This window comes from Oncorhynchus nerka, linkage group LG22 (genome assembly GCF_034236695.1).
Source record: "Oncorhynchus nerka isolate Pitt River linkage group LG22, Oner_Uvic_2.0, whole genome shotgun sequence".
In the NCBI taxonomy this organism is placed as follows: Eukaryota; Metazoa; Chordata; class Actinopteri; order Salmoniformes; family Salmonidae; genus Oncorhynchus; species Oncorhynchus nerka.
This window is the reverse complement of record NC_088417.1, coordinates 16,008,875-16,021,969: the sequence shown is the minus strand read 5'-3', so window position 1 is coordinate 16,021,969 and position 13,095 is coordinate 16,008,875. Positions and strand designations below refer to the sequence as shown.

The following is a 13,095-nucleotide window of genomic DNA, read 5'->3' as shown; positions in this document are numbered from 1 at the left end:
AAAGTGAACCGCATTGTAAGTGATGTGATATACTTGAGCAATAAGGCACGAGGGGGTGTGATATATGGCCAATATACCACGGGTTGTTCTTATTAGGCACGATGCATCGCCACAAACTCCAGAGGTGCCTTATTGCTATTATAAACTGGTTGTCAATGTAATTAGAGCAGTAAAAATACATGTTTTGTCATACCCGTAGTATACGGTCTGATATACCATGGCTGTCAGCCAATCAGCATTCAGGGCTTGAACCACCCAGTTTGTAAAAATCAATATATAACTAAATATATTGGTAATGTTGCAATAGAATGTGTAACCTGAGATATCCTTCCAGGGACAAGAAGTTTAGCCAGATGGGGGGTGATGTGGTTGGTTCATGGAGCGCCCCCGGCCCCGTCCCTGGCCCCGTCCCACCTCCAGAGGGAGAGACAGACACCATGTCCAACGCCCAGAGGAGCACGCTCAAGTGGGAGAAGGAGGAGACTCTGGGCGAGATGGCCACCGTGGCCCCAGTCCTCTACACCAACGTCAACTTCCCCAACCTCCTAGAGGAGTTCCCAGGTTGGTACATCATAGACAAAGTTTCTCAAATGAAAATGAGATGATTTTTGGTTACGTCAAATTCAAAAGTGTGAATTACCTACTACATTTTTTCAAATGAAAAAAAATGATAAGCTCTGAAGTTCTGTGTCACACACATAAAAAGGGGACTGGGAAAGGTATAGTTCTTGGCCATATTGCATGTGTGTTGTAGCGCTATACGTTTTAGTGGCTAATCTTTCTTTCTTTCTCAGACTGGGCTATGAGAGTGAAACAAATTGCAAAGTTATGGAGGAAAGCCAGTTCCCAGGACAGGGCCCCATATGTGGTAAGTTCATTTTTTTTGACCAGGTAAGTGGATTGAGAACACATTCTGGGTTTGGAAGTTGTTTACATCCATGCTGGACTGTGATGCACTGCACTTATTTTGATCAGCAGGTTTTGCTGATTGACAACAGAAAAAGTCCATGCATTAAAAAAAGGCTAATCTTTTACAAAACATTTAAAACCTCCAATTAAACTTAGAACCCTATTCAATCAAAAATGTATTATTTCTGCTTCACTAGAAGAATATTGTTGTTGACTTACTCCACAAACCTGATTGTGGCTTTTGATTGAATGGTGCCCTATACCTTTTGGAGTGATGAATCAAAGGGATCAGCCAGTTACTGATAAAAATGTTAGTCTAAACAAACTTCCTGAAGTAGATATTTGTGTTTGTCTTGTTCTTTTCATCTGTTTTCTGTTGATATTTTAAACCCAAAGGCTCTTGCGCTTTGTCCCTTCTCGTGTCTTTGTTCTGTTTGAATGTTGTGTCTAGTATGTTTTCCAACTTAACACACAGTTCTTTGAGGATTTTTCAGGACAGTCTCTATGATGAAGTTATATTTAACAACGCTCTGCATGTCCAAATTACTTGATGAGATTAGGTGATTGTAGAAGGTTTCCTCGCCTTGTGATTTTCCCCAAGACATTCAGAAAAAGGTGGAGCCTTTATTTGTTCCAGTAGGGTTTTAAGAAATTAGCGTCTCAGGAAATGTATCTTTCTTGCACCATCAATTACAAAATGGACTACCTCTTCCAATCCCCTCTCTTCCAGCAAAAAGCACGGGATAACCGGGCGGCCCTGCGCATAAACAAAGTTCAGATGTCAAATGATACGCTGAAGAGACACCAGCATCCTCAGCAGCAGCAGCAACTGTTGACTGACACCTTTGACCCCAATAGTGTCCCCTTGGACACTGAGCTGCTCTTCAAAGACTCTCTCAAGCCCAAGGAGTCTGAACACGAGCAGGAGTGGAAGTTCAGACAGGTAAGAGTTCCTTTGGAGGGGTTAACATGTACTGGGAATGGAGGGAGGGGGGATATGAAAGCATGAGTACACTGTAAAGCAGCGTTTCTCAACTACTGTTCTAGGAGTTGTTGAGGATTCCTTTGGAGGGTTAACATGTACTGGGAATGGAGGGAGGGGGGATATGAAAGCATGAGTACACTGTAAAGCAGCGTTTCTCAACTACTGTTCTAGGAGTTGTTGAGGATTCCTTTGGAGGGTTAACATGTACTGGGAATGGAGGGAGGGGGGATATGAAAGCATGAGTACACTGTAAAGCAGCGTTTCTCAACTACTGTTCTAGGAGTTGTTGAGGATTCCTTTGGAGGGTTAACATGTACTGGGAATGGAGGGAGGGGGGATATGAAAGCATGAGTACACTGTAAAGCAGCGTTTCTCAACTACTGTTCTAGGAGTTGTTGAGGATTCCTTTGGAGGGTTAACATGTACTGGGAATGGAGGGAGGGGGGATATGAAAGCATGAGTACACTGTAAAGCAGCGTTTCTCAACTACTGTTCTAGGAGTTGTTGAGGATTCCTTTGGCCTTCATTTTTAAATGTTACAATGTTTTTTGTTTAAACTGAGTCTGAGGGTATGGGATTGGATGCAGGATTGTGTGGCAATTGCATGCATGCCTTTAAAAGTAGATACAATATTTTTGTTTAGTGGCTGCCTTGGCAGGTCTTCAGGAAGCCAAATGGTATAAGTGGGATTTTGTTCCTGCATGTTGAGAAACCCTGGTGTGAGAGCAGTGTACACTTATTTTTTATGTGTACATGTATTTAATGACACCATAATACACCACCATAATAACCAAAGTACCGCATGTCAGGGGAATGGTGAGTAGGAGCAAGGTGGTGAGATTGAACATAACATAACCTGGGGGCATGAAACAGATTTTTTTTATTAAACTTTATATATGTGCATGGTTGAGTGAGTCATTTTTAAACAATACATTTGGCGTTCTCATACAGTCTACTAATTCTTAATTTGCATTGAAAAGGGAGAGTTAAATCAGATGTGGGGACCCCTTAAGAAGCAGCAGGAAAAGGTCCCAAAAAGCAAAGCCATAAAATCAACAAATAAAGACGTCCTTTTTGGACATTCCAACCAGGCAACTATAGCTGCAGGAGGTGGAAAAAATTCTCTGGTAAGATTCCCAAGGCGAAGCACTGTTCTGGTATTCGTCTGCCGAGAACCAATAAAGCAAAATTTACAAGGTGTAAGAAAAGCAAACTGTAAAGTGGAGTTGTAGGGAGAAAAGCTTGGTTAACTGGTAAAATCTGTCCTTGGTCCTGAAAAAACACAGTAACAGCCTCCAGAAGCTTTATTTCATCACCATATTATGACATACACCCTCACATTGTTCCCTCTTGCATGGCTTAACACCACACGCTAGACCCACTCATATTGAAAAATGCATTAAAACTTTGTTGTGAGTGAGGGAAAGAAAGCATTCTTAGCACCATGTCATCATAAAATTACAAATTCCATGCTTCCAAAAAGGCTTAATTAACTGAAGTGTTTCTCCTCCCCTGCTTTTCTTGTTTCCATGGCAGCAAATGAGACAAAAGAGCAAGCAGCAGGCGAAGATTGAAGCCACTCAAAAGCTGGAGCAGGTTAAAAATGAGCAGCTCCAGCAACAACAACAACAACAACAGCTGTTTAGCAGTCAGGCAGGTGGAGATACAACCCCTAATAGTGGTAACCAGAGCCCCATGACTCCTCAGCCCAGCAATGGAGGAAAGTCTGGAAACTCATCCCCACTGCAGCCAATAGTGTCTAAGGATGGCTTCGCTAGACCACAACTCCCGGGCACACCCACCTCTGGGTCACAGGATGAAGTGTTCCTCAGACCCCAGCTCCCACCTCCGTCCTCGAGGACACCCACCCAGGAGACCTCGTACCCTCAACAGGGACCATCCTCCCAGCCCCAGTCACCACATATGTTTTCCCCGGATTCCTCCTCAGGCTCTCGGCCGTCCTCGCCCTGGGACCCATACGCCAAAATGGTGGGCACCCCAAGACCGCCCCTTGGGGGTGGTGGATCCACCACGCCCCGGCAGAACTCTCTGTCGGAGATGCAGGAAAGGGGAGGGAGGCCTTCTGGTAATGCTGACCCCTATGCTAAGATGCCAGACACCCCCAGGCCCCCTGACCCCTTTGTTAAACCCATGGGACCTGCCAGGGTGGGCCCTTCAGGACTGGTTGAGCAGCAGCAACACCAGCAGGTCAGGCACAACATGATGAGCCCTCCTTCTGGAGGAGAGACTTTTGCCAGGATGGGCGGACACCGAGCCGAGGTCTACCAGCGCATGTCTCACAACCGCATGATCCTCTCGGACCCCTACTCCAGGCCTTTGCTCACTCCCATCCCTGGCAGCAACGAGTCAGGCTCCGTCTCAGTGTTCAAAGCCCCCATGCCTCCCCAGCAGTCCCAGCAAGAGCCCTACGGTGGCCCTATGCCTGGGGGACTTAAACGAGGTCCATCTGATGGCTTTCCCCAAGGACTACAGGCCGACCCTTACGCCCAGCAGCCTCTCACCCCCCGGCCACTCATGGGGGAAGGGTTCCCCAACGAGCCCAAGATGATGTGCCAAACCCAGGAGGGCCATTTCTCTCAACCCATGCCAATGATTAGACACCCTCACAGAAACCCGTATGCACAGGCGCCATCTACCCCGAGACCGGATTATTCACAGCAGATGTCTGACCCTTACACCCAACCACCAGGCACCCCCAGACCTCACTCTGATAGCTATGCTCAACCACCAGGCACCCCCAGACCTCACTCTGATAGCTATGCTCAACCTCCCGGCACCCCAAGGCCACACTCGGATCCCTCATACCTGCAGACGCCGCCTAGCCTTCGTCTAGACCAGTTCCCCCAGCAGCACCCACCCAATCACAGACCGTCTCCATCTCACTCCATGGATCCTTATGCTTCCATGCCAGGTACCCCCAGACCAGCCCCAGGGGATAGGTTTCCCAAATCCCCCGGTAGTCAAAGGAACATGGACCCGTATGCCCAACAACCCGGAACACCAAGACCGCTCCTCGCTGACCCTTACGCACAAGCTCCAGGGACGCCGCGGCCAGAAGCAGGCCCTGATGCCTTCAATCGACTATGCTCCAGACCGACGCCCATGTCCCAGCTCCCAGCTGACCCATTCTCCCACCAGTCTCCGGGCAGGGTGCAGGACGGGTTTGCCTGTCCAAGCGCCCCGGGCTCGCAGACAGCTAAGCACCCGGGAATGTCGGATGAAAGTTTCTCTCTGCCGCAGTCGAATCATCACGGTGGTCAAACGCAGATTCACGATCCCTTTGAACTGGGTCCAATGACACCTTATGCCCAAACTTCGGAAAGGCAGGCCCATGATATCCCTCAGTCTAGCAGAAACACCGTTGACACTCAGAACAGCATGCTACCACACCTGGGAGACACTGAGGAGAAGCTCAGACAGGTATTTCCATTTGGTTGAGACACAATGACACTCACATGGGTAACACTTGAATTGCCATAAAGCCTTCTTCTGTTTGCATAGTTATTGGCAGGTGATTAGCCATTCCGCAGCCAATATGGCAGTGCATGTTGGTGCAACGTGAACATGTTTTGCTTCTCTGTAAGGATCCCCTCAAATTTGAATGAATACGTGCGTGATGTAACTTGCTAAAGTGTACCGTGCTCTCCCCCCGCAGCGCCAGAGACTGCGCCAGCAGATCCTTAGGCAGCAACAACAGAAGTCTGCCATCCGGCAAGAGAAAGGACTACTACAGGAAACTGTTGCAGCCCCCAGCCCGGGGACACCCCGCCACTGGTCACATGACGATCCCGCCCCACAGAATGACATGTTCGGCAGACCACCACCACCTTACCCAGGACCCATGAGAGGAGGTCAGAGGTTCCCTGGTACCTTTCTAGGGGACCAGCGAGGACACTTCCCCAATGAGGGCCAGTTTGCCAGACCCCACTTCCCCAGGGACATGGGCATGAGGCCACAAGAAATGAGGTTAGTTGAATTTGACAGCATAGATTTCACTCAGCTGTATTTTGTTCAAACTTCTTTGTATGCACAGGGTCTTTACCCATATTCAGCTGTATATTTTTATAATTGGCTTGCAGAATGTATTGCTCCCCTTGACAAGATTAAATTAATACAATTATGTTTAACATGCTCGAAATGTGGAATGAAGTGTCATTGTTGAAGTCCCTACTTAGTGTAATCTTCCTTATTGAAGATGTATATAGGGAGCAACCAGTGCTGTTGTGTTATGCTTGGGATGTAGTCACGGATAAGCATTTGACAATGTGTTTTCTACTCTCAGGTTTGGATTCCCTCCCAGCCCTCAAGGATCCCTTCAACCAGGCCAGGAGCAACACTTCCTCAGGGCCCTTCACCAGATGCCCGGCGGGCCCATGGTCGACAATGTTCCACCCCAGATGAGAATGTCTCACTCTGTGGACTTTTCCAGGGGGGTCATGGGGGGCAACACCCAGATGGGGCTCCCCCAGCCCTTCCCCACACAGGGCCTTCCTGTCCAGCAGCACAACATCATGGGTCAGCCGTTCATCGAGCTCCGCCACAGGGCCCCTCAGAACAGAATGAGGATGCCCTTTGGGCATGGACCTCCCAATGTCATGGACCCCTCCAACCAGCCCCAGATACCACCCCAGGGCTTCATGGAAGGCCAGAAGATGGGCTTCGCTGGGAACCAGTTATCCAGAATGATGGACCCCATGATGGACAGTCCTTCCCAGGGATCGGTCGGTCACACACACATGTCGGCTAGTATGGAGAACCTGCACCAGCAGCAGACTGAAGTCCCAATGACCATGGGGCAGCGACAGCATCCTTCACTGAATAGGTCACTCAGCCACCCTGTCACTGGTGAGCCACTCAATGCAGCGCCATCTAGTATGCTCTTGCCTGGGTCTAGCACCGGTCAAACGGAAGAGACTCAGATATCCAGTGGAGACGGAATTGAGGAAAACTTGGACGCTGAAGACTCCGCAGTAAAGGACCTTGAAGATGTGGAGGTCAAAGACCTGGTCGATCTGAACCTGAACCTGGACCCGGATGATGGCAAAGACCTTGAACTGGGACCCAATGACCTGCACCTCGACGACTTCCTCATGTCAGGGAAGTTTGACCTCATCGCCTACACGGACCCCGAGCTCAACCTGGATGACAAGAAAGACATGTTCAGTGAAGAAGATCTGGACCTGGGCGACCCTATGGAGGACCACCAACAGGGTGAGACCTCAGACCTCCAGAAAGCCTTGTCGGAGAAGAGGAAAGGCAGCGTGGACGGCGCAGCCACCTCGTCCCGATCCGGGGGGAAATCTGACAAACGGGAGGCCAACGAAGCGAAAGAGACCTTAGACATGTTTAAAACCGAGGATACAATCAAAACGGAGGTCAAAGATGAACATGTGCAAAACCAGGACCAGTCTCTCTGCAGTGGCCCGATGAATGACAACAGAACCATGACAAACCAAGAGGGCGCAGGGCTGTATGAGCAGCCTGGACAAACTGACTCCGGCTCAACTCCGGTCCTCTCCTGCCTTCTGATCAAAGAAAAACTGGAAAACATTGGGTTTGGCCCAAACTGCTCTCCTCAAAAAGGTAACATGGCTGCACAGGCCACCGGGCTACACCCAAGCACCGGCATGCTGATGCTACCTAGGCAACATGCCCAAGACAACAGACTCAATCCCAGCGTGGCTATGGGACATCGTGTGAGCCCCACGTTGGTTCAGAGCAAACTTTCAATGGGAAACTTCAGCTTCGGGGCCTCAGCCAACCAACAGGTGGAGCTCAACCTAGCCATGGTTGGAGCCGGTCAGCAGCCCACTGCCCACGGCCTGAACCCCCAGGGCCAGCAGGGCATATTCCCCCAACAGCAGGGACCCTCACTGGGGCAGGCCGGCCCACAGAACAGGCCTCTGCTGCTGGAAGAGCAGCCCCTCCTCCTACAGGACCTGCTGGACCAGGAGAGGCAGGAGCAGCAGCAACAGAGGCAAATGCAGGCCATGATCCGACAGCGCTCCAGCGACTCCTTCTTCCCCAATATGGGTAAGGGCATTGAGCTTCAGATAGACATGTCTACTGTTTTGGTCACCCATTTCATTTAGTCACACACATTACCAGGGTGTTGTCAGATTAGTTATCTGAGGGTTTTGTAGTCATTTTGCATGGTCATCCTTTTTGGTATAAATGTTGAATGTCGAGCCATTTCAGTTGGAGCCTCATGCTTTATTAAAGATTCTGAGGGAAATGAAGTACTTGACATTTGTTCAATTGTAATTTGAGGAACAGAATGTTGGACTTAATTATTTTTTACGAAGAGACATTTTTGGGAGTCTTACTTCACCACCGTTCCATCCATAATTTTGACATGGCACTTGTTAGGGGTGGCTTCTTTTGAAATGGCTTAACTTCTTGACGCTACCCATCCCTGTAGCGGGATAATTTTCGCCTGCAACCGCTGAATAGCATAGCGCAACAGTCAAATAATATTACTAGAAGATATTCATATTCATGAAATCACAAATGCAATATTTTGAAACACAGCTTAGCCTTTTGTTAATCACCCTGTCGTCTCAGATTTTGAAATTATGCTTTACAGCGAAAGCAATCCAAGCGTTTGTGTAAGTTTAGCGATAGCATAGCATTATGTACACTTAGCATCAGGAAGCTTGGTCACGAAAATCAGAAAAGCAATCAAATTAACCGTTTTAACTTTGATGATCTTCGGATGTTTTCACTCACGAGACTCCCAGTTACACAGCAAATGTTCCTTTTGTTCCAAAAATATTATTTTTATACCCAAAATACCGACTTTTGTTTGTCGCGTTATGTTCAGAAATCCACAGGAAAGAGTGGTCACGACAACGCAGACGGAAATTCCAAATAGTCTTCATAATGTCCACAGAAACATGTCAAACGTTTTTTATAATCATTCCTCGGGTAGTTTTTAAAATATATATTCGATAATATATCAACCGAGTGTGTAGCTTTTTCCATTACAACGGGAGGAACAATGGCCGTTTTACTCAATTGCGCACCAACTCACTCTGAGAGCCCCCACCTATCCACTTACGCAATGTGATCCTTCACACTCATTTTTCAAAAGAAAAGCCTGAAACTATGTCTAAAGACTGTTGACACCTTAGGGAAGCCACAGAAAAAGGAATCTGGTTGATATCCCTTTAAATGAAGGACAGGCACGTATAGGAACACAGAAGTTTCAAAATAAGAGGCACTTCCTGATTGGATTATCCTCAGGCTTTCGCCTGCAATATCAGTTCTGTTATACTCACAGACAATATTTTTACAGTTTTGGAAACTTTAGAGGGTTTTCTGTCCTAATCTGTCAATTATAGTGGGGCAAAAAAGTATTTAGTCAGCCACTAATTGTGCATGTTCTCCCACTTAAAAAGATGAGAGAGGCCTGTAATTTTCATTATGGGTACACTTCAACTATGACAGACCAAATGAGAAAAACAATCCAGAAAATCACATTGTAGGATTTTTAATGAATTTATTTGAAAATTATGGTGGAAAATAGGTATTTGGTCACCTACAAACAAGCAAGATTTCTGGCTCTCACAGACCTGTAACTTCTTCTTTAAGAGGCTCCTCTGTCCTACACTCGTTACCTGTATAAAAGACACCTGTCCACAACCTCAAACAGTCACACTCCAAACTCTACTATGGCCAAGACCAAAGAGCTGTCAAAGGACACCAGAAACAAATTTGTAGACCTGCACCAGGCTGGGAAGACTGAATCTGCAATAGGTAAGCAGCTTGGTTTGAAGAAATCAACTGTGGGACTAATTATTAGGAAATGGAAGACATACAAGACCATTGATAATTTCCCTCGATCTGGGACTCCACGCAAGATCTCACCCCGTGGGGTCAAAATGATCACAAGAACGGTGAGCAAAATTCCCAGAACCACACGGGGGGTCCTAATGAATGACCTGCAGAGAGCTGGGACCAAATTAACAAAGCCTACCATCAGTAACACACTACGCCGCCAGGGACTCAAATCCTGCAGTGCCAGATGTGTCCCCCTGCTTAAGCCAGTACATGTCCAGGCCCGTCTGAAGTTTGCTAGAGAGCATTTGGATGATCCAGAAGAAGATTGGGAGAATGTCATATGGTCAGATGAAACCAAAATATAACTTTTTGGTAAAAACTCAACTCATCGTGTTTGGAGGACAAAGAATGCTGAGTTGCATCCAAAGAACACCATACCTACTGTGAAGCATGGGGGTGGAAACATCATGCTTTGGGGCTATTTTTCTGCAAAGGGACCAGGACGACTGATCCGTGTAAAAGAAAGAATTAATGGGGCCATGTATCGTGAGATTTTGAGTGAAAACCTCCTTCCATCAGCAAGGGCATTGAAGATGAAACGTGGCTGGGTCTTTCAGCATGACAATGATCCCAAACACACCGCCCGGGCAACGAAGGAGTGGCTTCGTAAGAAGCATTTCAAGGTCCTGGAGTGGCCTAGCCAGTCTCCAGATCTCAACCCCATAGAAAATCTTTGGAGGGAGTTGAAAGTCCGTGTTGCCCTGCAACAGAGGAGATCTGCATGGAGGAATGGGCCAAAACACCAGCAACAGTGTGTGAAAACCTTGTGAAGACTTACAGAAAACGTTTGACCTCTGTCATTGCCAACAAAGTATTGAGATAAACTTTTGTTATTGACCAAATACTTATTTTCCACCATAATTTGCAAATAAATTCATTAAAAATCCTACAATGTGATTTTCTGGATTTTTTTTCTCAGTTTGTCTGTCATAGTTGAAGTGTACCTATGATGAAAATTACAGGCCTCTCATCTTTTTAAGTGGGAGAACCTGCACAATTGGTGGCTGACTAAATACTTTTTTGCCCCACTGTATATGCATATTCTAGCATCTGGTCATGAGAAATAGGCCGTTTACTTTGGGAACGTTATTTTTCCAAACAAAAATAGTGCCCCCTAGCTTCAAGAGGTTAAAATAAGGTCAACTAGCTACGATTAAGTGGACTTCTTTATTTTTTAGCAGACTTTGATGCCATCACGGACCCGATCATGAAGGCCAAGATGGTAGCTCTGAAGGGAATCAATAAAGTCATGGCTCAAAACAGCATGGGAATGCCCCCAATAGTCATTAACAGGTAAGACATAGGCTCACCCTAATGCTAGCTCATTATTTGTGCTTGTGGGTAATATGTACATTCATTTAAAGGCTTTTTGTAATATTCTCTTGGTCCGTCCAAAACACTATTGAGAAGCTTAGTATTGGATGGGAAATATTTAGAAGTAAATTTAATGTTCCCTAAAACAACGATCCTCTCATTTGTCTTTGTGGCAGAATTCAGCAGACGCCAGGAGCACATGGACCAGATGCTGCCGCCGCTCTGCCTCAACATGTGCTTGGACAGGTAAGCATTGTGAATCAACCACTGTCTGTCTGTTTAATCTATTCTGCTAAAAAACAAGGCCTCATTACCGTTTGTTAATTGTTTTCACAGGATGGGAAGTTGGCTCCACAGATGGCAAGACCAAACCCCCCAAATTTTGGACCTGGATTTTTCAGTGAGTGGACGACAACCCAACGTTTTTTAATTTGAATTTGATCATGACATCCTTATTCACATTAACCAAATAATTAATCATAGACCATTCTTTTGGTTTCTTCAGTATTTCATATGTTGACCACCATATCCAATCCAGGGTCTCTTCGATTTCACCTATATCCCTTTGGGATTTATACATCCAAAGTAAAAATGGCGCCTAACCCAGTCTTGTCTCTCAGACGACAGCCAGAGGAAGCGGTATGAGGAGTGGCTCCAGGAGACCCAGCAGCTGCTCCAGATGCAGCAGAAATTTCTAGAAGATCAGATTGGGGCCCACAGGAAGTCCAAGAAGGCCCTGTCGGCCAAACAGCGGACCGCCAAGAAGGCGGGCCGGGAGTTCCCTGAGGAGGACGTCGAGCAGCTGAAGCATGTGACGGAGCAGCAGAGTGTGGTGCAGAAGCAGTTGGAGCAGGTAGCTAACTAAATGTAGCAGGAGTTAATTACCGGCATTCCATGTTGAAGGTTTTGAAAATATTGAGATCTTGGATTTGGCTTATGTTTTTTACATTACCAGATTTTACGACGTTACATGGCATAATCTGTAAAATTATTGGAAATTCTGAGTACCTAAATAATGTAAAGAAAGAGAGCGGTTGTAGTCATTCACCTTGAAGAGGTGGGTAAGAAAAGGGAATCATATCTTAAGCCCACAGAATAGGCTGATTCTCTCTGGAATCTTTGAGTGTCTACTTCAGGATTTGCCTCCAACCCTTTTGGTTTTAAGCACCTGTATCATTTTGGATTCTATCTTATAGATTTTCTCTTGAAGTTAAACCTCTGTTGGCGGCTCTTTATCACGTCTTCGCTTTGTATTCCCGTCCCCTCGGAAATGGGAAAACACCTTGATTATGACCATGAACGTTTTGGGTTAAATGTCCTCCTTCTTAGCAACACAAAGCTTAATTGCTGCAATACATCTGCTACTTTTATTTGTATTTATTTGATTGAACCTTTATTTTACTAGGCAATTTACAAAACACCCATCACGACAAGAGACAACACAACAAAGAACTACTTGTTTTATTGAGAATCAAGGGAAACATTATGCCCGAAAACAAACCTTTTGACCTTTTCTTAGCAACAAAGTGGCGACTTCGCTAATTATTTCCAACTGTTGTGACCTTTTCATTGTGGCGAGGCGCGAGACTTCACTGTCGCATGAAGACCACAGGAGACAGCAGACATGATTTATTCTGTGACATTAACACAGTCTACTCTGTCAACATTTTCACAAGGCTTTACTAAGTAACTGCCAAAATAAAAGAAACGCCAACATATAGTGTCTTAACGGGGCGTTTGGGCCACCATAACAGCTTCAATCCACCTTGACATACACTACCGTTCAAAAGTTTGGGGTCACTTAGAAATGTCCATGTCCCTGCTCCAGATACTCAACTAAAGGCCAGATACTCTAAAGGCCAGTTTTATTTATTCTTTAATCAGTACAACAGTTTTCAGCTGTGCTAACATAATTGCAAAAGGGTTTCTAATGTTAAATTAGCCTTTTAAAATAAACTTGGATTAGCTAACACAACGTGCCATTGGAACACAGGAGTGATGGTTGCTGATAATGGGCATCTGTA

The 13,095-nt window shown here is 46.1% G+C and overlaps 1 protein-coding gene across 1 annotated transcript in view; it reads left to right on the top strand.

Moving 5' to 3' along the window:
- Positions 1-13,095, top strand: part of LOC115104488 (histone-lysine N-methyltransferase 2C-like) — a 264,974-nt gene that overhangs the window by 236,115 nt on the left and 15,764 nt on the right. Inside the window, 11 exon segments of the mRNA XM_065006980.1 lie at positions 335-561; positions 795-868; positions 1,640-1,852; positions 2,875-3,021; positions 3,431-5,335; positions 5,571-5,881; positions 6,198-7,948; positions 10,939-11,050; positions 11,248-11,317; positions 11,408-11,471; positions 11,692-11,924. Of these exon segments, the coding sequence (XP_064863052.1) occupies positions 335-561; positions 795-868; positions 1,640-1,852; positions 2,875-3,021; positions 3,431-5,335; positions 5,571-5,881; positions 6,198-7,948; positions 10,939-11,050; positions 11,248-11,317; positions 11,408-11,471; positions 11,692-11,924 (5,107 nt within the window).